Genomic DNA, 26059 nt, shown 5'->3' with positions numbered 1-26059 from the left:
CAGTGTGTATTATAGTCCAACAAAAAAGCTTTCTAATGGAGACGTCATATAGTGTTTTTATTATGAATTTTGTTATGTTTTCTGACAATTCTCAATAACAATAAGTCAGCATAATCCATGTCATAATTGTATCAATAATTACAGGTAATGTTCCAATTGTAACATAGTAATAATATAAGTTATTAATCAATGCATTGTTTATTCCTTCTTAACATCACAGTCAAAAACGACAGGCTTTATTTACTGACAGATTTAGCACTGCACATTGATAGGCTACACAGACAGACAGCAAGACACAGAGGGAGAGGTGGAGGGAAAAGGCAGAGGGGGTGGGTTAGGTGAGGAGAAGCACACAGTTGTACATTCATTGAACCAAAGATATTGCATGGTGTGAAAAAATAAATTTTAAAAAAGGTGTTGTTTTTGACATGTGAAAAAAAAAAAAGGTCCAAGAAATGTGAAATGAGTGAGACGTGTGTGAGTATCACAACAATGTGCCCTCCATTTTTCTGTGATTCAGATATCGACAAGTTCTTAAATTACAACAATATTACACACAAAGTAAGAGACACTCATCAAGCCAGGGATTGTCATCCTTATCACTACTACTATTATTATCATTAATAATATACTGTTTTCTGATGCTGTAAAGGTGATTACTCAAATAATGGAGCGGGTACAAAGTAAAAGTCATAATCTGCTCCCTCTTAAAGTGTGGCTGCAATAATAATAGTAATAACAATAATATCATTATATTCATCACTGTATGTACAGAAAATTCATTACAATCAATACAATCAAAACTGCCCAAGCTGAGCGGACATTCTGGAAACAGCAGGGGTAGTAGCATAATGGAGTGTGTAGTATCTGTGTGTGTGTGTGTGGTTTTCCTTTTTTTTTGCATGTGACGTCCTGCAGTTATTGTAAAAGCAGTTTGCAGTGAGTGAAAGAGTGCAGTGTGAGTCATTTAGAGACATTCCTGTGGTCACTGTGAGGGGTGGGTTAGACGTGAGGTTGCACCAGGTTTATTGTAGATTTTTTTGTCATGTAGTGGCACAAGCTGAAACTTTGCAGAGATTCCAACTTGAACCCCTTACGATGCTGCATGGACTCGACACTCATAGGCCTTTTATTTTGTATTTATGGAGTATTGCAGAGTCTGTTTGAAGGATGAGGTGTGTGGTTGATAGTCCTTGAATTTTGTCAGCTAATCACCAGCCCCGCATAAAAACATATTTTGGAGCTGAAGCACTAAATAAGTCACGATAAATTAAAAATTCCTGCAAGCAAAGTGTTTTTATTGTTTTTGTGAGACAATTTCAGAATCTACTTTCTTCACTCTGCAACTGTAGAGGAATATGTTGAGGTGTTAAGCTTGTGCACAGACTTCTTGAGTCTTATTGGGGAGTGCAGACACATGTCAGAATCAAGGCTTTGTATCTTGTTGTTTGCATGTTTTTTTTCCAGGTTTCATTTCGTATAGATTTCATTCTGTTTTCAGTAATAAAAGATAAAGTACAATCTTTTTTTTCTTTTTTTAAACAAAAGCAGTCTCATTCAACCAGTAACACACTATACAGACACATTACCATCTTGTGATTTAGAACTGGTGCATCACATACAATTTTGGTGGGGTTTTGCTCAGGCGGTTAAATTACATTAACTGTATACATTGTGCCATTGAACATTTAGGTGGAAACATCTGCCCTTTGTTGGCTATAGGTCACATATGGCGCAGAGTACGAGAGTATTACAGTGACTGTGTTGTGCGTTGTGTTTGTAAGCATACATTCCTCATACTAGTGGTGTCAGCAGTCGTCAATATTAAAAGTGTTGGGCGTATGTGACTGGTGAGCCGGTTTGTGGTTTCCATGAGAACTGGCGGCTCAATAGCGACGGGCATTGCCGTCCCTTCCCTCTTTCTTGATGATGATTCGCTGGTCATCGCTGGCATCGTCAGGTGACTCAGCCACCTCCTCGTCTTCCTCCCCCTCCCCCTCCGTGTCGGCAGAGATGCCCATGCGAGACTCATAGGACTGTGTGCAGGTAAAAAGCAAGAGATTAAAAGGTGAGGTTACTTTTATTCTTCATCATTTAACAATAAAAAACTAACTGGGGTTGTTTTTGTTTTTTTTACCTCCATGGGGTTAACAATGATGGTAAGGGCGGAGTCGTCCCATTGGCTGCTACCCTCCTTAGCCCCGCCCCTGGAACCTTCCCCACGGCGATGGATGGAACGGATTCGGAACACTCCAAGGATTACCATGACAACCAGGAAACCAACACACACCATTATGATGACTGTGGCTGCTCCTGGTACCACTGTAAAGAAAATAAAACAAAGTGATTTTGTATGTAGTGAAATGATACAGATTTTATGATCATCTATATTATATTTATCATTAAAAACCCACTTTTAAGGTACCAAAACAGCAATGAATTGATCCTAATAACAAATATGAAGGTCATTCATCAATGCCATAGAGCTTCGGTGTTGTCCCACAGCTGTATGAGTAAGCCACAATGACATTTTCTCTCATTACAATAACCAAAGGCACTGTAGTGTATTATACCCAATTTAATAAACAACTTTCTTTAGACATAAATCCTCAGTACAGGACCAAAAGTTCACCACAAAAAGGCAGATTTTGTCAAATTCAACCCATTTTCTCATCAAGTCCAGAGTGTATTAACTCAGGGATGCTGTTTTCAAGTTTGAACATATGTTGACCCAAATACAGAATGCCTTCAACTTTAAAAACATCTGCTCAAAAATATGCACCACTCTGGATATTAAAGTAAAAAGTAACAAAACTAACCAAGCTTACTGTGTGTTTAAAGTTTATGTCTTATCAAACCTTTACTTGAGTTTGTGGGCAACAGGATTCATCATCATAATAATAATGCTATCTTCTGTGTAGCAGTAGATGAAAATAAACAGCAGACCATTATATAATAATTATAGTTAGCCAACCCATCACATACACGGTTCCTCCCGTTGGTCTTGTGATTACTTTTAGAGCTCTCGGTGTTCAGATACCTTCCTGCATTAAGATTTTGCTGCAGCACTTCATCCCCAGTATGTTTCTGAGGTCTCTGATTGGAGTATTTTGGTGGCCTCTCACTCCAGGCTCAAAAGTAAAGAAGACTGTAACTTTGGCATATCCACAAGGTTAAAATTTTCTCTCTTTTTAAGCATTTAAAATCCAGCACTGTTTACATCCTTGGTAACTATTTTACAGACTTCTTTTGCTCTGCCACATTGCTGCATATTTTGTGGTGTTAGTGGAGTAACACTGCTTGATCAGAATGTGTTTATCATCAGCCCTGTGAACACGTTCATACTGTGTCCTTCACTTGATAAACAAAATCAGGATCTCCTTAAAGATAAGCAGCAAATTATTATTTAATCCATCACCATGTCTACTCAAGATTTTTAATTGATATAGTGTTGAGACATGACACAAGCTGTAAAAGAAGATGAAAGCACAGATGCTGCAGTTCAGAGTGATGTGCCCATTAAGCTACCAGAATTATCAATCACACCTATGATGTGACTGTATTTTGTTTCTTTTTATCTTTCATCAGGAAGCACTTTTGAGCTTCTGTTGTGGAAACGTGGTAATGAATTGTACCTTAACTTTATAGCACAGGAAGTGTGCAGGATAGTAAAGGCTGATTAAAGGGAAATGTCACCTGAGTTGCGGTGTGGGTTGGGCAGTGTGTGTCCACTCAGCTCTCCGGCATGGTGGGATGGATGGAGGAACTGCTGCTGGGAGGCAAGCAGGTGGGACGGATGGTACAGACTGTCCAGGGAGTGGAGGAAGTTTACCTGAAGGGGGAAAGGAGGAGAGAAGGAATGACCTCACTGCTTACGTGGCTAAACTGTCAATACACAGAATCTGCAATCTAATGAGTCTGTTCATATCAAGTAAGAAGAAGAATGTAACCATGATGATCTAACGCATATGGTCATCTTTATGTTGGTTTTAGAGATGTTATGTGAAGGACGTTTCTTCTCACCTCCAGAGTCAGCTCATTGCTTGTGTATCTGCCATTCATCTCAGAGCAAGACAGACGGAAACGTCTCTCAAAGCGGGCCGAGCCTTTGGCCAGTCGGTAGCGGACTGAGCGAAGGACGTCCTCGTACACTGAGATGGACTCGGCACCTGGAGGGAGCGCAGAACAAGAGAGAAGAACAAAAGCAAAGAGAGGGAGTCAGTGAAAGGTCGTTGACGGATGAAAACTGTGGAGAAGATGAGTTTAGAGCAGGAAGAAGAAAACAGAGAACGAGACTGCAAGTACTTACTGAGAGCGTGGCTGTAAGGGATGGATGACTTTTACTTTTGAAGTCAAAGGTAATCTACAAAATTTCATGTCTTACACCTGAGTGTAAAAATGTAAAGTTTTTTTTTTTAATCTAAAAATGGGCCTCACTTTGTGATACGGAAAACAAGTAGTAAAAGGAATAAGTTTAAGCAGTTTTAACTATTCTCCAGTTTAATGGTTTTACTTGTGTTTTTCTTACAGTTTTTAACTGGAAAAGCTGACATGATGTATTTCTGTGTTACGTCAGATATGAGGACATATTTCACTCACAATTTGAGGACAATTGTTTTCCCCTTTTATTAACCCTGATAAATAAATGAATAAAATATGATAAGTGAATAAATAAAGCAACGTGCTCCCTCACATCGTGACGCAGCACATTGGGTTAGATATTAAACTTTCTTTTTACAAAACCCTTAAAATGTTTTTGCCAAAATGTTATCTCTCAACCTTGCTCATTAATTCATACACATTACACGACAACAACAGGCATACTTTGTACTATCTTTAGGTCTCTCTAGTTGTGTTTGCTGAGAGTTTTTTAATGAAATCTTAATCAAACTCCACAAGTTGAAAGTAAACAAATAGTTTTCTATGGTAGTCTTAAATTTATTCAGAATGTCCTCATGCACAGTACCTGTGATGGCAATATATGCAGTAGTATTGATGATTTCCAGTCCCCTCTCTCGCACGACATCCATGTCCACCAGGAGCTCCTCCCTCTCAGGGTTTAGCTCCTCCCCAAGTGGCTGGACCTCACAGCCGTCCAGAGTGTGAGCCACGGCGTCAGACATGAGAGCTAACAGGCAACAGAAAGGATTTGTCTAAATCATTAACCCAATAAAAAAAACATTCAAATATAGACACAGATGACAAAAATCAATAGAGATCTTAAAAATCTACACGCATTGGGACTACGGTTTGTGTGACTCACCTCCTCCCTCCATGCCCTGTGCAGCTGTGTTGATAGCATGAGACAGGGAGCACACAATCCGGAGCTCAGGGAAAAGTGGGACACCACGGGGACCTTCAAACTCAGGGGCAGGACGGGCCAGATGAGGTCCAACCCCAGACAGAGAGATCTGCGGGGCATCAGGCTGGAGAACCACCAGGTATCCCTCCAGCTGCTTCAGGGACAGGCAGCTCTCCTCATTGAAACATCTGGCGCAGAGTAAAGGGGTTTGCGTTGTCAGAAAGAGAATTTTTCACAACATTAATGATGTGACTCAAGGGATGGCAATGTCAGGCTGTCTGTCTGGAGATACACATTTATGGTTTCAGAAAAAATAAATCCTGATATAAATGCAAGAATTTTCTCAAATGCCTCTTCGAAGTTGCAATTTTTTCTAAAGTTGAATGTCTCACAATTGCCATGACATTTGCTTCAGACTTGATGGCTTTCCATCATGGTGAATTATTAGAATTTTGATGATCACATAGAAAAATTGACATCTGTGACTCAGTATGACATGATGGACACTTCAACAAATGTACCAGAATTGATGCAGCAGAACCAGAAACAGGTAATTTTTATTCTACTTTTCCCCCCAACGCCTGCACGAGTGAGTGCAGGATTCAAACCAACACAAGAATCTGTTCTGCAGTAGACATAATGACTTGATGAATCTTTGCCTTCTTAAAGGTTATATATGCTTTGGTTAGCAGAAGGGGCGCGGCTTTCATTGTGGGGCTCCAACAACCAGATTCCTTCTGCGTATGTCTTGGTTACAAATAATGTCACCAGCACAATATGACAGCTCCTGCCACGGGTGTTTGGAGTGCTGCAGGGATTTGTAGGCCAACCCGAAAGTTAGCATCGTGCCTGTTCCATCAACATAAAATCTATGGGTTCTTGAATTATTGCTGTAAATCAGCTCAGTGGCGATAAAAAAGTTTATGACTCTTGCATGCTTCATTCATCAAGATAATTTTCACAACTGAACCTTCTTTTAAATTTTTTTAAGTGTTAACGCAAACTATGTAAGTAAAATGCTAATGCTAGGCTATAAAGGAACTACACCACAGTCAACTGACTTTAATGTCATCACCACTAAGCTCCATGATGACGCTTAATCTTACTGACAAACTCTGTAGTCCTAGTTAGCCAGGTGTCAGCAACTGTCTTTTGTAAGCTATAAAAAAAGATCAAAAATTCACAAGTGGGGCACTTCCTGATGTATTTTGTGTCGTGGAAAAAACTTGAAAATCTCTTAAGCTAGTGTTTACCACAAACCTTATTTTGCACATCTAACCATAACTCATTCAAAAATCCCATAGACTGGGGCACTGGTGGGGCGCAGTGTTTAGAACGCGTGCCCCATGTATGGAGGCTGTAGCCCTCCAAGCGGGCGGCCCAGGTTCAAATCCATGTCATTCCCTACTCTCTTTCTCCCTGATTTCCGACTCTATCCACTGTCCTATCTCTTCAATAAAGGCACAAAATGCCCAGAAATAAATCTTTAAAAAAAAGAATTACAAAAAAATCCCATAGACTTTGAGACAATGAAACCAGTTACGCAAAAATGCTAATTCATTTCTGTGTAGTAGGACTTGTTACTGCAGCACTCTTGTTCTGTACAAATGAAGGAGAGGAAGACATGTTGTCCATATTTATATACAGGCAATGCTCTGGAGTCACAAAAGGTTTCATATAACCTTCTTTGTTTGTACACTGATGCTCCTCACTATCCTGACTCTATTGTTTAGAATGTGTTTCCCTTTAAAGTTTAATTTAGTGTCACATTCTGGTTTAATTTGTAGTTTTTTTTCCATAGCTGAGGTTTCTGAACAGATACTCGTAGCTGCAAACAAAGTGATTTTCTTATTAGCCTTCAGTGCTTATTTTGATAAATTCTAGTTTGTATACATAGTCATGCTCCTCTGTTAAACTAACTTTAAAAAGTAAAAATCTTTACCATTACACATCATCATCATCTTTTTCATTTGAGCATGTTAGCATTCTTTTGAAAGCTTCAGCTATTTGCACCACTCGCATGGCTGTAGACTCTTTACATCGTACAAAATGACATAGTTAGTGTGAGTTGTTGTTAAGAAAGCTGACAAGGCAATCATGAACAAAAAGGTCTTAATCTAGCGCTATAGTTTCTCTGTCTGGTTCCCTTATTCCAACATGGCTGTGGTTAGCATTGATCTGTTGTGACACTGAAAATAGTAAATGTAAAAAAAAAAAAAAAAAAAACACAAGCTCTGCTTAAAGTTTAATTTTACTGCCAGAAAATCTGATTTTGGGCAGGCTGCTTACATGTATTTATTCATCTGCACTATAATTTAGGGTCATATTTGAAGGGGGATTAAGCAGAGAGAGAGAGAGAGAGAGAGAGAGAGAGAGTGTGTGTGTTACTTTTTCAGTGTGAGCAGCTGCTTGTATCGGCCTCTCCAGAAGGGCCTGCTGTTCAGCCATCTGGGAAACTCCTGGCCTCAAATCAGTCTAATCTTCACACACACGCAATAAAACATGCTGGAGTAAAAGAAAAAAAGAACTCCGGTACACTTGAGCAGAAACCAAGTCAGAAAAAAAATCTCTCCATGACCTTGAATCGTTGGGATGTTAAAAACAGTGGGGGGAAAAAAAATAACTCCAGCCCAGTTTTTTTCCTGGCTTAGTAATCAGTGAAATTGCATAAACATGGGGGAAAAAAACAGTCCGTAAAGATAGTAAAAAGAAGATTTACATAGCCTGACAGTTTGATGAGATCTTCTTTGTTGGCTAGTTTGAGTATACAGTAAATACAAGACAGCCCACAGTAAAGGTGCTGAACTGTGCTTCCCAAGATGAATAAATAATTGATCAGCTAAAAGTGGCTAAAGCCAGAAAGCCAGCTCACAGTTGTTAAGCATGACTGAGCGCTGACCCGCAAACAGAGTTAGTGTGCTTTTATTTTCACAGCCAGGTGATTCGCTGAGCTGCATCAAGGATTCACGGATCATTTAGAGCTGAAGAAATGTGTTAAAAGCGTTCAAGAATACAAATAAAAAACATCTCGGTAGTATGAGGGTTTTCTTTTTTTTTTTCAGGCAAAAGTAAGTGAGCAACATGATAACAGATCTGTGTTCACTTAAAGGGAATGAGCCAAAAAAGAACCTGCAACAAGCTAAGCAGCAACAAACGCAGGCAGACAGCAGTACCTGCAGAGTACTCCATCAAAGCAAAAGTTACTTGGAGGCGAGTGAGTGAACAAAGAGATAAGATGTTCCTTCTTATCTCTCTCTGACATACTCTCTATGTAATCGTTTCTTTCGTACCACGCTAGTCCTTATCACAGCAAGGCAAGGTCCATGTTTTATGAGTTCAATGCAAAAGCAGCCACGCAGTCCACAGATCAACGTTTACTCCGACACTCTCAGATACTACGCTTAACTGTTAGCAACTGTCTGATCTAACATCTGTGCTGTTTAGACATTTCCTGCGTGTTTGTTGTGTCACTTTACTTAAATCTTCTTCCTCTTCGGTTCAGTGTCTTGAATTACATTTTTTATGACATGGAATCATAGTTCGTGAGCCAAGTTTTCTGTTGAACGGTCAGTCGCTTTGTATTCTGTTAGTGCTAAAAAGTGACAAAGTACTCCCCCTCAGACGCGTACTGAAGTACTTTATTAGAGAAATGTGTAAATCTTTCTCTAATTTTCAATCAACCTTGTACTTCTACTTTACTACATCTTTAATAGAAACATTTTACTTGGCAGCTATCTTGATAACCATCTTTAAGTAATTGTTTTTTTCTTAAAGATTCGTTTTGGGCCATTTTATCTTTTATTGAAATAGACAGTACATGCTGGGAGGAGAGAGAGCGGGAGGAGAGAGAGCGGGAGGAGAGAGAGCGGGAGGAGAGAGAGTGGGGGAAGACACGCAGCAAAGGGCCGAGGTCGGATTCAAACCAACAGCAGCTGCAACAACGACTATAGTCTCTGTTCATGGAGCGCTCGACACAACCGGCAGGCCATCCTGCACCCCACCAGTGAAGTTACTTTGCATGTAAATAAAAGTCATGGTTTCTGCTTCTCAAACCATCAGAGGTGCAGCTACAAGGACTGCATAGATAAAGCACATCTAGCCAGGGTGTCTTTTCCATCAGAGCATCACAACAGTGGAATTCAATACTGCAATCAATCAGAGAGTCACTATCCTATCATTCATTTAAATATAATGTTGTGAACCAACAATGTCAACAATCATGCTGTAGCCTACTTACCTGTTGTAACTGTAACTGTATCATCCCATTACTTTCCATACTGGATATTTCCTTTAGATTTAGATTCACTGCTCTCGTTATTTAATTGTATTATATACTGTATGTCTGTGTTTTTTCTATTGAAAATGTTGTGTTACATTAAATTCCGAGTTGCCAAACAACATCTGTCAGAGGGGAAATTAGCCTTTTGGCTAACTTTGCTAGATTACATTCATCTGAATATTGATGAATGTACATTGTCCCTTTAAAAATAACTGAATAAATACAATAAGAAATATAGTTCATCTTCAATGGTAAGAAAAGTCCTTACCATGTGTGTTACATGTGTGCGTTTGTGTACCTGAGTGAGGTGGTCAGTTTGAGGGGACGGACTCCAGGGGTGGCAAAGCGTAGAGAGTTTCTGTAGGTGACCTGCTGCACGGCACGGTTAAAGCTTTCAATGTCGTCTCCCTCCAGCACCAACACTGACTGACTGGGATTCACATGAACCTGCAAGAATCAAAGAAGAAGCTTGAAAATCTGAATTATTTCCTTTAGCCTAATTCCTAATCATTCTCTCATGTATAATATCACCAAGACACAACTGGACATGTCACACTTTTTGTCAAGTTTAACGAGAATCAACATGGAAAAGAAAACTTTGGAAAGGGGATAATATTTCTTAAACTCATTTGAGTTGAATAGTACTGCCTCCTGGTTCCTTTAAGACTCATGATCATATGTACCATACATAAAAATCACATGTATATGTGTAAGTGCTTCACCACACCACTAGAGGAGGTTAAAAACACATGGCAACATAAATACAATTTGTGTTTAAAGGGTTCAAATGTTCCTGCCCAATGGGAGGATTGACTCTGGTTTTCCTTTCTATATTTCTCTCTGTTACAATATGAAAGTCCCTTTTCAAAAACTATAAAAACCTCATGTGAATAACGTAACATAGTGAGTAGGTATCACTCAGTTTCAAATCAATGAGAAACAATGAAGAATTCAAATTAGAAAGGCTGTCGAGCTACATTTACATGTGGAACAAGTGATGATGTTTTAACTGTTAAAAAATGAAACTGAAACTGATCTAAACTGGAAATTTGAAACCAGAGTGAGTTAAATGAGTAATGAGGCGTTAGATCTGTAGTCACAGACGGAGAGCTCAGAGGATTACACAAAAACAAAATAGAGCTTCATCCTTTGAGGATAATATGAATAATACATAAATGAGGGATAATTTATCTATAAGTCAACAAAAGATTGACTTTGAAACTGGCTTTGGTCATCCGTCAGTATCGGGAAATAAAAAATATTTTTAGATAAAGAGTCTTTTGAAAGAACAGAAAACAAGTTGGAAAAACTAGGCTGAAATATTATATAGAGGGTTTATTATATTTGTATTGTAATTAATGAATAATGTATTTTCTTATGTTTTTATTAGAAAAATGATTTCAAGATGGTCAAAAGATCTGTTGAGAACAGCACTTAGTAGCAAAGAGGATTTATTCAAACACAAAGGGAGGTGTCATTTTTACTGTATGTATTTGATTCAATTGTTAATTAAAGATGGACCTCTTGTCCCACCATAATGTGTCCGTCTACAGTCCAGTGTGTATTTACCTTCATGCCGGAGCCCAGAGTCTCCAGGTCTCCAAAGTCCAGCCCCTCCCTGCAGGCGTACAGACACTCCACCACACTGTGAGGCTCCACACTGCCCGGACGCACGGTCACCCCCGACAACAGGCCGTGGTACCCCCCCACATACTTCACTAAAGAGCAAAGATAGTGCATTATGAAACAGCACATTTATATTCTAATAGGCCTATAAATAATAGAGAACAGACTGCAGAGTCTCATGCTCACAACAGAAAACAGGGAGGTCACCTGAGTCTTTACCCTCTGGGATGGTGTTGTTTAGTATCTCCTTCTGCTTCTCTTCTGGCTCTGCAGGGAAAACCAGGAAGCAGAGACAAACAAAAAACAACAACTGAGAAAAACACTAGGTATAAAAAGAAAGTGCGAGAAGGACTGAGGGTGCCAGAGACTGACAGAAAGAATGATTTTTTTTTAATAACACGTGTAAAAAGCGAGTGAGAAAACGCAAGCAAAAGAAAACCCGTTGATGAAATTCAGAAATGCACCGTCTCCTCATTATCTGCCAGCAGCTGTTGCCAAGCAGGCAACAGAGCAGCTTTCACTGTGGAGCGTAAGGCCCTGAAATATGTGTGTTTATGTGCGTGCGTGCGTGTGAGTGTGTGTGTTTCACAGCTAATTGGCAGCCAGAGTTTCCCATTTTAACCAGCGGTTCGGGTGTAAGTGGCTGATAGCTGTCTGGCCCTCGTGTTGTGCTGTGTGCCCTGAATAATTGATAAAGTCAGTTATATTATTAGCCCTCCAAGATAAAATGCATCAACCAAATTATAAGTGAGTGAAACGAGGGAGTGAATGGCACAGGGGGAAAACGTCTCGGCAGATTGTAATGCCTTGCGAGGGTTTGCGAGTTGTCGGTGCTTCCACCAGAATTGGCAGTATTGCTCTTGTATGTGAAGTGTGATTTAATTTAAATGACATTTTAGCGACAGAGGAATTCAAACTGCACAATTTCATCTCCTAGAATTTATGCAAAAAAGAAAAAAGAAAAAAAAAAAAGCAGGCTCTCTGCATGCATTAATTTCTGTCAGAATCCATCATGAAGCTGGAGGGAAATGTGTGTCAGTTGTGGATTCATGAAGCATAAATTTAAGTGTGGTACCCCAGCAGGCGCCAATGAACATCCTCTGGCGGGGGGCTGGGTTGGGGATGGCTCCGTTGTCATGGATGAGGGCAGGGTCGAAGGTTACACCGTCGACGTACAGGGTGACAGAGGGGAACTGGACGCTGAGTGAAAGGTGATGCCACTCGCTGTCACACACCTGTTGAACGGAGAATAATGAGTCAACACAGGCGAAAAGAAAGGACACAATTAAAACATCTCTAAAGGGGTGAGCTCTGGACCCTGACTCACTGTCTTTTATCACGCAGGCCATCAAACTACTTCATTCTAATGATGTCGCAGAGTGAAGCACTTTCCTGATCAGCTGACTGATGTTTTTAAATACTCTACATGTCCTGTTGTCACCTAATGAATACCTCCTGCATATCAATGTGTTTCTATGTGTTTGTAGCTGAGTCTATGGGCCTGGCTTTTTGTGTGCTTTTATGGTGTTACCTTGATTCAAAAAAAGGATGATGAAGTTGGAATTGAAATCAGTGGAGGAAAAACTACTGAGATCTTTTATTTAAGGCCAACATTTTATTGCAATTAGCAGTCCTATATTCACAATGCCCACAGAGGTACTGTAGCTGTGAAACATTAGCTTCAAGTGTCGAAAGTTTAAGTACTCGTTCATCAGAAAAAAAAATGGATTCTAGATTTAATATGTTACAATTTTTATTTGTTAAGTTCTAGTTAGGCTGAGATTGATGTTTGCTTGTTTTTATCAAATAATTTTTCATTCTATCATCATCTTTATGCCGGTAACCAGATGTTTTGTAGGTACTCTTAATAGCATTTTGGAGTGTGTGATTTCCTGAAACACAGCACTTGTGCACTTAAAACCTTTAAAGCTTTCTGTTTTTACAGGAAACATAAATTTACAGAATCGAATAGCACTCTGATCCGTTGCTTATGCTAGTCCAGGAGCTCCTTTAACGACAGTTTGTAATGTTAGGAAGTTTAGGCCTGTGGTTTCCAACCAAAGGGTTGAGCACTTCTCAAGAAACACTCGATGATTGATTGATTAACTTCAGGCGTCATGAGATGACTGAAGGAGTTGAAAAGAAGAAGTTCTGCTTTCCTTTAATGGATGATGTCTTTGCTTTTTTTCCAATAACATCACACTTTTATCTCTTTATTTGACAATAAAGATTAAAAAACAAAGTGGCCCCATCTTGACTTTCCAAAAAAAAAGGGTTACATTGAAGACTGTTTTGAGCCGTTGGTTTAATCCGTGTATTCTAAAACATTGATGGGTGGTGGCACTTTCTCAGTCTGTAGGGACCGGGTTGTTGGTTCAAGTCCCGGTGCTGAACAGATATGGTGCCAGTTCACCTCCTGAGCACTCGCAGTGGGCAGCCCCTTCACTCTGACATCACTCCATCTATGCATGTCCTAGTATACTGTTTGTGCATGTGTGTGTTTTTCAGCCTACATGTGCAGTATATCTCAATAACAGAGTTTTATTCCCTCTCGTGGGATTAATGAAGTACATCTTGAAAAACTTTCATCTGCAAAGTAGCATGTGCTTTTAGCTGTCAGATATAGTACATTATTTAAGTATTAGAAGTATTAAAAAACTAGTAGGAATATATGTGAATGCCTGTGTACACGTTTCATCTCTCTTTATAAATTAGGAAAAGGAAAGACGAGGGAATCATGGAGACAGAGGGTCAGAAAAGACAGACCCGGGTAATAAGATATGGTGGTTTAGACAGAGGGATTTGTCAAATCTTCATTGTATCAGCTCAACATCCTTTAATCCATGCTGCTTCAATCTGTCTGGAAACGTTGGCTCCAGTCAAAACAAACCTCCCCCTTTAACCCCTCTTAGCCCTCAAAAACACCCAACCACACACACACGCAGGGATGTAACTTTTTGCCTCTATCATTATTCAAAGATGATATATTTAAGAATTTAAGAAATCAGGGTTGTAAATATTTCACCACTTCATGTTGACATGTTCAGTGATCTGTCTGAATGACATGAACATTTCTTCCAATTTGTTTTCTATTGTCCTTCCTATTTGGATCTGCAGAGTACTTCACTTCATAAGATAAAAACATAAATTGATTTGGTGAAAAGAGATTGGCACACTAAGATGCATAAAACATTTTATGTATGTATTTTTCAGAGAGCCTTGAGAGGAGAAAAGAGTTCAGGTGAAGTGTTCCTGCATAACTTGAAAAGTTCTTGTTGTTTTTCTTCTTTTTGTTTGAAAATGGATGTTACGTTAAATATTTGTGTCTTGTAATCCCTCGGGGCTATGAGCCACAACTTTTGCAAGCACAAATATAAAAACTGAACTATTCTTTTTCTTCCATTTCAGCCTCATTTAAAGGTACCAATAAAATAGAAAAAAACAGTGTGAGAACATCAAAGCCTAAGTGTTGCAGTTCCCAAAGTACCTGCTCCAGTTTCCACAGGAACTTGACGGGCCGTGCAGCGGAGACGTCGGGCCAGTAGAAGAGGGAGAGACGGCAGCCGTGGACGGAGAGCGAGTAGTGGGAGAAGGAGTCGTCTACAGTGCAGAGGAAAAGTGAGTGGGTCAGAGTGGTCTTATGAAAACATCTGAATGTAGAGCATAAACACAGTAAGTAATTAAAACAAGCAATTAAAGCTTCCAGTATGTTTTAAGCTGTCTGTTTTTCAAAGAGGGAGAGTTTGCTGAAACAGCGTAATTTTAGCACTGGGACCCTCAAAGTCACACAGAAAACACTTTAATGATACAAACACAGTAGTTACAGAAAACAGTGTTTTCAGTCCACTTGGCTGCTGAAGTGGAACAACTGGGGTTCAGAGACGCTCCCAAGAGCACCTTGGTACTAGCTGTTTTTTTTTTTTTTTTTACTTTCCCAGATGTTCCCAGGGTCACCTTCTGGGGGTGGAGCCAGTTATTTTTCACCTTTTTTTTTTTACCAAATTAACTCTGAAAATATTCCTCTTACGTTTAAAAAACGTTCAAAATGCATTCAATGTAGGAGAATACACACCGTTCCTGACAGTGCTGCACACAATAGTCTCCTCCTCCTTGCGGTTTCCTCTGGTCTGGGTGGTCGCAGGCTGGATGTTGGCTCCGCCCCTTCGCATCCACAGCTGCAGGGTGAAGTGGTCGCCCGATAAAGCCGAGACAACAGAATCGGGCACCACTGCAACGTGGTTTGACCCGTTGAAGGAGAAGACCAGAGATGAGTCAGAGGAGGGGAGAGTGGGCAGAGCAGCTGTCCAATTGGCAGCGGGGGACGGAGGTGGGAGGAGGTCGACCTCACCCCTCACAGCACCTGAGGAACAACAAAGAGAGAGAGACAGAGAGAGAGACAGAGAGAGAGAGAGAGAGAGAGAGGTTGTTGATAAAGAAAGGTTTTGTCACCCAATAAATCAAGAGGTCTGAGGTGTAAAAACAAGATCTCACCGCACAGCCGTCGCACTGATCTGTCAGAGTAGCTGTCTCTGTCACAGCCCTTTCCGATGTGGCCCGTTTGGAGCTCTACGGTGGCCTGGATGTTCCAGACAGTCTCCTCACAGGTTTCCAGATGAAGGCTGGGGAACAGGGGGATGCTTCCAGACCCAGGCGTGTACTCCACGCGCTTGGTCCATCCTAAAATCAGTGCGTCGATATATTACACGTAGAACACAACCAGACACTTCACTGTGCAACACCCAGATTCAAAATGAAAACTTTATGCAATGTTTACAAAATATGGGTATACAATTCAATTCAATGCACTATCAAATACTTCAACTTCAACCGACTGCTGCAGGCTGGAGAAATTAATTTGCTTTGCCCTTCTGAGAGCTGCTCACATAGACCTTTTCAAATCAATGCTGCTGCTTGTTTTGAATGCTGCCACTCTGATCATCCAGCATGGACAATTTAAGCAACTCACTCACTTCAACTTGGACCTGAGTAGGCAATTTCTTTTCATGTTCTAACATAGAAATAGCGAGAAATACCAATACCAGTTGTTTGGCAATGTATTAGATTGTTTGGGGGGGGGGGCTTTGCCTTTATTTGATAGGACAATGGATAGAGAAGGAAATTGGGAGAGAGAGAGAGAGAGGGCAAGTACATGTGGGGAAGGAGCCGCAGGTCAGGCTTGAACCCGGGCTGTCTGCTTGGAGGACAATAGTCTCCGTACACGGGCAAGACCTAACCGCTAGTCCATCTGCGCCCCACTGTATCAGATTTTATATTTAAATAAATGAATGTATAAAATTGCAACATGTCAAATGCATGAACTTGAAAGTCTGTCAGTAAACAGTCCCTGCTCATCCTGTAGAGAGATCTAATGTCAGTGAGAGTGTCGTAGTAATATGTATGATTGTATCAACATATTTTCACAGTTTTTCTAATTGGGTTGCCTTGATATAACTTGGCTGCAGCTCTTCCTCTTTAAAACTCTGCTCTTGATATATAAACATGCGAAGGTGATTCATCTGAGTGCCTGCCCACGCACATTCCAGTTTCAGTGATACCATTATTAAAAACTCATCCCTAAAGCCTCGCAAGTTTTCTAAATAGGATTATTGGGACACAAAGAGAGCTGTGTTTTACCCATCCAGCCGGGTTTGCATGATGGTTTGACGGTGACAACGACCTGGGCATCAGCCTGAGCCCGGTTCTTCCCGCAGTCGAAGGCGGTCACCCAGAAGGTGTGAACACGCTGATGTTTGGAATCCAAAGGCTCTGTGTTTTTAATGTTACCTAGGAGACGGTGCAAGACAAAGAAAAAAAAAAAAAAGGATGAGAAAAGAATGAATCAAAGAACAAAATGGAAACAGGAATAGAAGCGTTAGTCATCAACAACAAGCTTGCATAATTAAAAACCCATCACAAATGAACACCAACTGATAAAGCCTCTTTCTGCACGTACACAGAGCCTGTTCTGCTGAAGTCAAGAATAGACGGAAGAAACATGGAGGAGGATAATGTGCAGAGGAGAGAATAAAATATGAAGGTTTTTTGCTGTTTTTTAGAGATAAAGGCTGATTGGCTGACAGCGCTCAGCATGCCAGCTGACAAACAATAGTTACAACAGATGATGCTGCGAGATGGCGAGAGGCGAAACAGAGGGATAAAGAGATATCAAAAGACAAAGTAAGGAAAAAGGAAAATAGACAATGACAAGCCCACAGCATCGGAACAAGGTTGGAACAAAAGGTCTCTGAGCTGCTGCTGCTGCTGCTGCTGCTGTACCAGTCTGACCCAAAAAACCAGAAAGAAAGGAGCCGTTTCATCCTCTTAAAAGTGAGGCCAGGACAATTCTGCAGAGTCATCCTTAAACACGGCCCTCTTCGGCTGTTGTGTCACATTTCAATTGATCTCCCAGCAGCCGGTCAATGGACGTAACGAGAAGATTTTAGGGAAGCTACAAGAACTGATGCTATATAAAACAGAACAGCTGCTGCAGTGTTTTTATGCAGAGACAGAACAATAGTCCGCCCACACAGGGTCTATTTTAACGTCTTTTTGGTTTCTACCTGTGAGGATATTAAGTAGCTGATCTCACTCTGTCACCTCCGCTGCATCTGCAGTCTGTGTGTTTTTGTTCCACATGAAATTGGAACAGCTGGGGTTGAAAACTGAGCTGAATATTGTGTTTAATGATTTCAGAATCAGAATCAGATTTATTGGCCAGGTATGCGTACACACACAATGAATTTAACTTCGGTGAACTGTGCTCTCTTATGAACAGGTACAAGATTAAATATCAACAATAAACATAATAAGAAAAGACTAATATTTACATGACTAAATATGAAACAGTGCAGTGGTGAATAGCGCAAAAGATGCTGAAGTAACATGATGATAAGAAAAATGCAGTTATATGACAGATTTATTTTAACCGAGGCCATATAGAGCAGAGATTTCAGACAGTGTAAAAAAAAAAAGGAAACGATACGGTCACTGATGGGGTTTTGAGAAATACAAACACCAAGAGGTAGAAAGAAAACATGTCTCACCATCATTGTCAATAGCGAAGGGCACATTGGGAGTGATGATGTCATAGAAGCAGATCTGGCTGTACTGAGGGGAACAGTCAGCATCCAGAGCCTCCACACGCACAATCCGGTCAAACAGACGCCCCTCTGGGACCGAAGCCTCGTAGCGACGCTCGACGAACACGGGGGAGAACTCGTTGACATCGTTAACACGAACATGCACGGTGGCCCTGAGGGAAAGAGGGGTGGGAGGCAGAACACAAGCCGAGGGAAAGGGATTATTAGCGTCACATTAGGAGGCAAGAACAGGCTGGATGGTCATTACAGCGCACAGCCAGAGGAGCAGCACATAGAGGCTGTAATTGTTGTTTAAAACAAAAAAATATCTGTTTTAGAGGGGAGGACACGGAGGCCCATGTGTGCTATACAAGAACTCTATGAGAGGAAAATGGGTCCAAAAGATATTGCCACTGTAAATCAGTAGTTTGAAATAGAGATATGAAAGAGAAGATTGAAAAAGAAAACATTATTATAGGACCACATTTGATGACTTTTTATCTCATAATTATGACTTACATCTAATAGTTTTGACATTTTATCACATTATTTAGAGTTTATGGATTCATTATTACGACTTTCCTCATACTTTTGTCATCTTACTTAACTGCTCGTCTCATTTACTCAATCTTATCTAATCACTTTTACTTTTTTTATCTCATTATTCACAGAATTTAGCTCACAACTAAGGCTTTTTATACATATAATATAATTACAACTTATTATCTCACATTTTTAACCTTAACATGAATCATTTTGACTTTTTATCTCACAAATATGCCTCTTATCTGCTTATCTTGATATTTTTTTAACGTTATAAAGCTGACTTTTTAATCCCATTATTAACGCTTACTATGAAATGTTTATAGTCAGGAATAACATTTAATCAGATTTTCCTCCTTAAGTGACAGAAGCAGAGTTCCATCGTCGGAGAAAAGAGGAAGAGGATGAACGTACTTGTGTGATTTCTTGCTGTTGACTCCATCGGGTCCCTCTCCACAGTCGTAGGCCTGGATGGTGAAGCTGTGCTCCCGTTGGCTCTCGCAGTCCAGCGGCTCTTTGGATCGGACCAGACCCTCTCCAGTGGAGCGGTCCAGAACCACGGCCTCAAACTGGACCGAACCCGAACCTGAGGGGCCATTGTGAACCCGGAAGCCACAGATTTCACCTTGGAGAGAGGAGAGAGACGAGTGTGAGGAAAGAAGCTGAAACAGACCAAATGATAGACTCTGTGAAAACAGAGTGATGTCATATCATCAGTTTTATTTCATAAATCAATCGTCTGAAATGTCAACATGGTCGATGGTAGACTTTTCTCACTTACTCTGGTTTTTATTCTTCTTCTGATATATTATAATGTCAATGTCTCTATTGTCTGATTGGCAGCCTAAACAAACGACTAAGAGAGATCATAAAACCGCACATTTGCCCTTTGCATGGCTTCCTGTTGGCTTTAGCTTTAGTAGATTTAGGATAGATTTTTCAAATTACTTTTCAAGCATGCTATCAACCTCCAGCATATTTTGTAGGTGTTTGCACTTAACCTTACATCCTGGTTAAAAAAACAACAACTCCACAGTCTGGACTAAAAACTAATGATGAGTGTGTAATGTCTGTCAGCTGTCCCAGACTTCTGCTAAAATGATTCTTTATACCTCAGGGATTTCTCTGTTTCTTTTCTAGTAAAACATTCATTTGACTTTTTAATTGCCTTTCCAGTTTTTTATTGTCCCAATCATTTGTGTTATTAAAGGTTCTCTTTCTGTCATTTTTCAGTGAAGATGTATGAATTTGTTACTAAAAGACATCTTAATAAAAATGGCCTTCATCATATCATCAGAGACACAAAAACATGTGACATAAAGCCCGAAATTCTATCAACCAATCAGCCCAGAGTCCAACCCAAATGTTCACAATCTAAGTTGTCATTCTGTATAAAAAACAGAAATCACCTATCATTTCGAGGGGATAATCAGATTCTATATATGTAAGTAAGTAATTGAAACAATTGACTGTAACTTGTAATTGAATTTCCCCTCGCAGGATTAATGAAGTATATCTTTTTCTTCTTAAGTAGCTTCAAATTTAAATCTCTTTTCAGATTATTATTATGAGTGCACACAGATATCCTGCACTCCTCCTTTAAGTGATACTTAATTTTCACAATCATTTTAAGCACAGAGTAAAATAGACCTCAGCCGAGCGCCAAATAAATCCTGCCGGCTGATCTTCCCTTCTTCTTGACACCGGTTCTTGCTCAAACAGCTAATTTTCTCCTCCTTCTTGACACAAGCTCGAGTAATTCTAGCAGAACTCTTATAATTTGACTGAACATGGTTATTTCCAGGAGTGCAAACATGACAACCTTATTTCATCAGGCTGCAGAGGCAGGGCGAGTGCTGCAGATTGCCCCTGAGATGAAGGGTTGAATTACACTATGATGGGCTAAAAATAGGGGGACTCTGTGACTGAATACATTGCCATTAATATTCAGACTGTCTTTTGGGAAATATGGCAGCAATCTGTTAGCTCCTAACTCCTCTCTGTGAGAAAAAAAAAATCATGTTTACTAATAAGGCCTGGTGAGATAATATTCATTTGGTTGGCCAAGCACTTTATTTTGACCTTTTTTCTAAAAGTCCTGAGCAAATTCATACATTATTGTTTCCCTCTTTCTCATCCTATGGTCATTGTTTGCGTTACCAGCATAGTGTAGTGGGGCGTCTTTGTCCAGGGCAAAGAGAGGGGGATTGAGCAGCACCGTGTTGTCGTTCTCCATGACAATCCCCTGGTACTCTGTCTCGATCCATGGCTTGTGCTTATTGGCTAAACGGCACAGAAGAAGAAGAAGAAGAAGAAGAAGAAGAGAGAGACCAGAGAGGCTGTGGGTTAAACGGAGCAATTATAAAGGACCAATGTGTCTATTTTTAACCCTCCATTATGGCTGAGGATGTGGTGAGAGCGTGCATAAGTAGAGAAATACAGAATGAATGTATGTGTGTGACCACAAAGACACAAATTTAATCACACCCGCATAGTTTCCCCACTCTTTCTTCCCTTTCTCCATGCAGACCTTCTCTTGTTCCCTTTGCTCTCCTCCCTGGTTGGCAGTATAATTAAAGCCGGTCTGATCTCACCTTATCACACACAGGGAGCTATATTGCTCATATCAATCAGCCAAACTGGCCGGCCACAGGCGCCGCACAATAATGCACTGAAAAACAGCCAAATCTAATGCCTGAGGTTTACTGTGAGTTTAACCTTTAATTGCAGATTAATTATTCATCTTTGTGCTGAATGTTCTGTGCCGGATGATCAAAGGCCAAGTTAATGAGCCAGAAGGATGACGATTTTACACTCCAGCAAAGTGAAGAAGAAGAAGAGAAAAAAAAAAAGCCGGAGTGCCCCCCCTTTGTTGTCCTCAATCAGTGAAACTGAAGCTGTAGAGTTTGAAATCAGACAGAGGAACAGGACCTGTGTTTAGCTGCTGCTTTGTTGTCGACACTGAACATTTTCCACAAAATCTGACTGGAACTAATTCTGCCGTCTCGACTGTGAGAGGAGAGTCAACAAAAGAGAAATGCTGCCGGTTCTGAATCTGATCAGACTTCTATCTTCAAAAGCAGGGCAGAGTCTTACGAGAAAATTCGATTACAGAGCCAGTACCATACTAGGTTGATATCTGAGCTGCTATCAGTATTTTAACTCAAGCTCTGTTTTTAAGTCAACTGGAGCTATCACGTAAGGCTGCACCAAACAATTATTTTTCCTATTGATTAATATGTCGATTTGTTTTTTTGGGTGTTCGATTAGAGTTTTGGTATAAAACACATCAAAGGAACTTCAAAAAATGTTCTAAGAATTAGCCAAACAGCTTTTCTAATGTTGGAGGAAGTCCCAAACCTAAACATGTTCAGTGTCTTACTGAAAGGATTTAAGTTCCTCACACTGCAGACCATTGAACCATCAAATGTTTGGCATCTTTCCTTAGGAATAAATATAGATGATAAATCATTTAATCAAGATAAGTGTGCTAACACATTTCTCTTTAATTCAAACTCCTTCTGTTACATTTTACTGGAAACTTTTGTACTTCTTATTCTACACTGATTTTACATGAAGAAAATAAAAAAAATAAAAATGTCTAAACCTCAACCACGTTGAAATGCTGCTACAGAGTAACAACTATAACATTGATTGACTCCATAAGCAAATCTAAAATAAGGCTTTGTGCTACCATGAATATGACTTCATACTTTTTAGCAGATTTCATTAATAACAGGATTTTAAATGTATTAGAGCAGTAATCAGGGGTATTTTTTATACTAAGTTTATGCCTCCTACAGTGAGGAAACAATAGGATGCTTAATCAAGGTGACTGACAAAACTGAAAAATCAAAAGCAGCTAATCTTCCCCCAATGGGGTCTCTTCTTTCTGTCTTCAACATGCTTAATGATTGAACATCATTGGGTGTTGTACTGCTGGCCAGCCAAAATAAAAAATACAATTAAGTTACAATAACTCAGCTCTTTGAAACCATAACAGGACTTTTTCAGGATAATCTGATGTGTAACAGACCATAAAATGAGAAAATAATAAGCAGAAAAATCAATAAAAGCCCTTTGAGTGAAAACAAAATCTAAATTTTTCTTCCAATATCTTTTTCTATGTAGCTCATTTTTAATACAACTCTCAATGCTGGACATCTGGTTTGGTTTTAATGTCAAAATCACGCAGTAGAACAAGTACTTAGCCTAAATAAAAAAGTGGGAAAGGGGGGGGGGGCAGATTTAAATAAAGTATTAGAGCACAAATTTGACCGATTGCTCTTTATCAGACTATTTTTGAAACCGAGGGTCTTATAGAGTTGAGGTTCAATACCCAGATCTCATCTCAGATATTCATCCTCTCCTATAAACGTCCGGAGTGACATCGTCTCCTCCTCCTCTACTTCCACGCTCAACTGTCATGTCTCTTTTTTGGTCATTTATCTCGTGCCCTCTGTCCCCTCAGTTGATCTCCCGCCTCCCTCTCTCCCTCCCTCCCTCCCTCCCTCCCTCCCCTGCTATATAGCATTAATCTGAGCATCAGGCCTGTGGATTACACACAGGATTACAGATTGAGAGGCAACCCATTCCATCTCTCTCTCTGTCTCTGCTGGCACTCTTTCCCTCTCTGTCACTCTATCGCTCCACAACTATTCCCCCCCCTCACCCCTCCTTGTCTGTCTGTCTGTCTCCCTCACACACACACGCACACGCACACACACACGCGCACACACACACACACACACGCACACGCACTCTGGTATCTTTTCCTTTTTCCCCTCGTGTCACCTGATCTCACGTACCACCTCTCCCACCACCTCCTCCTCCTCCATGCATCTTTTTTCGACCACGTCCTCTCCTCTCCTGTCACGGCTCCCTCTCCTATGTCTGTCCTAACGTCTCTCTCTCTCTCTCTCTCTCTCCCTTCTTGTTTCCCCTTGACATCCCATCCCTCCTTCAATCTCCTCGTCCTTCCCTCCACCTCCTCCTGACACTCTCCTTCCCTTGCTGTCTGTGTCGTTCTCCTTCCCCCAGCGTGATAATCATTGAAACAATGATGTTGAATCAGAGTCGTGGATACAGAGGAGGGAAAAAGATTTATCATCTTTCTCAGAGTGACAGCTTGGGCGACAGACAGACACATGCACACACGGGGTCACGAGACACTCAATGAACGAACATGTATGTATGTCACATGAAAAGCTGTTTTTGTAGTAAGTAAAAAATGATTTAGTTAGGATATCGCAAAAAAAAAGTTACAAGATGAAAATCATGACGAAATGACCATCACCTCAACACTTCACAATTAACAATCAAAACGATGAGGAACTGACCTTTGTTGCCAGTGGCAACGGAAGTCAAGCAAAGGAGGAAGAAGGAGAGAAAATTCATTCTGTCCATCTGAGGGAGGAAAGGAGAGGTAGAGGCAAAGGTAGAGGGGGCAACAGGGTGGGGTGAGGAAGGAACAGTACATGCATTAACCGATACGCACTGGAAGAGACAGGTAAAGTAGTAACACACAGAGAGAGAGAGACAGGTCAGGCCTTTCAGATGGTGCACAGATAGGGGTTTCTTTATACCTTGTTGTATTCGTGTATGTGCATGGGAGTAACATGTCTACATATGGTGAGATAAAGCCCTGCGTAGTGAGGTGTATGTGGATCTGCATGGATAATTGTTTTACCATAATGCTGCTTTCTGGCTTTCCTCAAAATCACAGCTTGCAGTTGCGGATCCTAGACCAGCCTAAAAGGAGCGTGTGCACACACACACACACACACACACACCTGGTCTGGACGTGAGTGTGACACTGTAATGGGTTTTGCTCATCGTTGTGAGGGGTGTTTCCTCACGTTTTTAATTGTGGTTTTTAAGGTTAAAAAGGAAACGCAGCTGCTGTTTATCCTGTGGTCACAACTGAAAAATGAGTCCTTGGGGAGGTATTTTGTCTGCTCTCTTTTGACACTAACAGCCTCTAACATTGCTGCAGTCCTGTAAAGGCAACAGGGAAACACGTAGTACTTTAAAACAGGACTAAATATACAACAGGATAGACCATCTAGTGCACAGGTTGTTCAGGCTACACAGAGAAACATGCTATGCGACAATAATGAGGCTGCTGCTGACACACATTTAACCAGCTTGGGCTCCAATGGCCGCCTATGTCGTGTTAGAGAGCTTCTGCTGGAGCACAGAGACAGAGAGGACAGAAATGAAGGTTAGACGGAGACAGGTTTGACATTACCGTGGTGAGTGCGGTGATGCTCCTGGTTGGTACCCTGCCTCTCTACGCTCGCAGCATCCGCCTCTCTCGGCTCGGTGATCCCCCCCCTGCAAAAAAAACCCCCCAAAACTCTCCGAACCTTCCAGGTAGGGAGGAGGGCACACACTGACACACAAACACACACGGGTACTCTTTGACACACACACACAGAGCAAGCAAGCCGAGGAGAAAATGGCTAGTTTAAGGCTGGTGAGATGTAAGGACGACGAAGAGAGCGATATGGATGCCCTTGTTTTTTTCTGCTCTACAGAGGAGGAAAAAAACGGTGGGAATATTACGCTGGCGTCCCCTCCCTCTCGGCGTTTCTTAACCCGCCCACACTGCGTCCTTCTCCTCTCTCTCTCTCTCTCTCTCTCTCTGCTGCTCTGACTGTTTTTTGCTGTTGAACGCACATTGAGAGTGACTCAGACCCCAGCACAGCAATTCATCTCATCATCACGTTTCTTTTCAGGCACAGGACTCTAACTCTTAAGGGACACATTCCCTCCTCTTCCTCCGGTAATGACCAAATGTTGTTTTTGGTTGTTGTTGTTTTTTTTTTTGTTTTTTTAATTCCCACTGCCTTTAAAACGAGACTGCAAGATGACGTCATATCGCCCCCTTTTCGCCCTACAGAACTCTAGTCAGACTCCTGGGACATCAACCCTTTACACAATGACAACACACAGGCCTCTTCGCTTGAAATGCAGCATTTTAATGAACATTATAAAATTGTATTTGAAAATTACGTCCACCCAGTCCACCCAAACCCCCCCCCCCCCCCAACCACGCGCGCGCACACACACACACACACACACACATTCCTCCCTATTCCAAGTTTTCTTTTTCTTTGTACATTTGGAAGGAATAAGGCAAAAAGTAGTCTCTTGAAATAGCAATTCACATCAATTAATAATCACCATGTCATGTATAAATATTACAAAAAAAAAAAAAAGATCTGG

At 40.7% G+C, this 26059-nt stretch overlaps 1 protein-coding gene across 2 annotated transcripts; it reads right to left on the bottom strand.

The window, feature by feature from the left end:
* Positions 1–40: 40 nt before the first annotated feature.
* clstn3 (calsyntenin 3) lies at positions 41–25434 on the bottom strand. 2 transcript variants are annotated; one of them, XM_020649087.3, is made up of 19 exons: positions 25080–25434; positions 24169–24235; positions 20990–21112; positions 19244–19454; positions 18251–18459; positions 16842–16991; positions 15699–15884; positions 15280–15567; positions 14695–14807; positions 12283–12442; positions 11427–11474; positions 11151–11299; positions 9880–10028; positions 5264–5490; positions 4967–5128; positions 4024–4169; positions 3697–3832; positions 2138–2322; positions 41–2036 (listed from the first exon to the last, which is right to left on the bottom strand). In XM_020649087.3, exons 2-19 carry the CDS (start codon positions 24233–24235, stop codon positions 1887–1889), a joined length of 2859 nt encoding a protein of 952 aa, XP_020504743.1. In that variant the 5' UTR covers positions 25080–25434; the 3' UTR covers positions 41–1886. The 2 variants fall into 2 exon arrangements, with proteins under 2 accessions (XP_020504743.1, XP_020504742.1); XM_020649086.3 differs by having other exon boundaries at positions 11415–11474; positions 25080–25432.
* Positions 25435–26059: the final 625 nt, after the last annotated feature.

Source organism: Labrus bergylta, chromosome 8 (genome assembly GCF_963930695.1).
Source record: "Labrus bergylta chromosome 8, fLabBer1.1, whole genome shotgun sequence".
Taxonomy (NCBI): domain Eukaryota; kingdom Metazoa; phylum Chordata; class Actinopteri; order Labriformes; family Labridae; genus Labrus; species Labrus bergylta.
The sequence above is the reverse complement of the archived record's forward strand: the minus strand, read 5'-3'. Positions and strand labels throughout refer to the sequence as shown.

What these genes read in the sequence shown, in the direction of transcription:
- clstn3 (XM_020649086.3), bottom strand. Translation starts at nt 24,235, where the DNA reads ATGGACAGAATGAATTTTCTCTCCTTCTTCCTCCTTTGCTTGACTTCC. An exon ending in CGCCCCACTACACTATGCTG is followed by an intron (nt 19,455 to 20,989) that starts GTAACGCAAACA and finishes CCTCTCTCCAAG; the next exon opens with GTGAAATCTGTGGCTTCCGG. An exon ending in GTGCAGCACTGTCAGGAACG is followed by an intron (nt 14,808 to 15,279) that starts GTGTGTATTCTC and finishes TCTGCACTGTAG; the next exon opens with ACGACTCCTTCTCCCACTAC.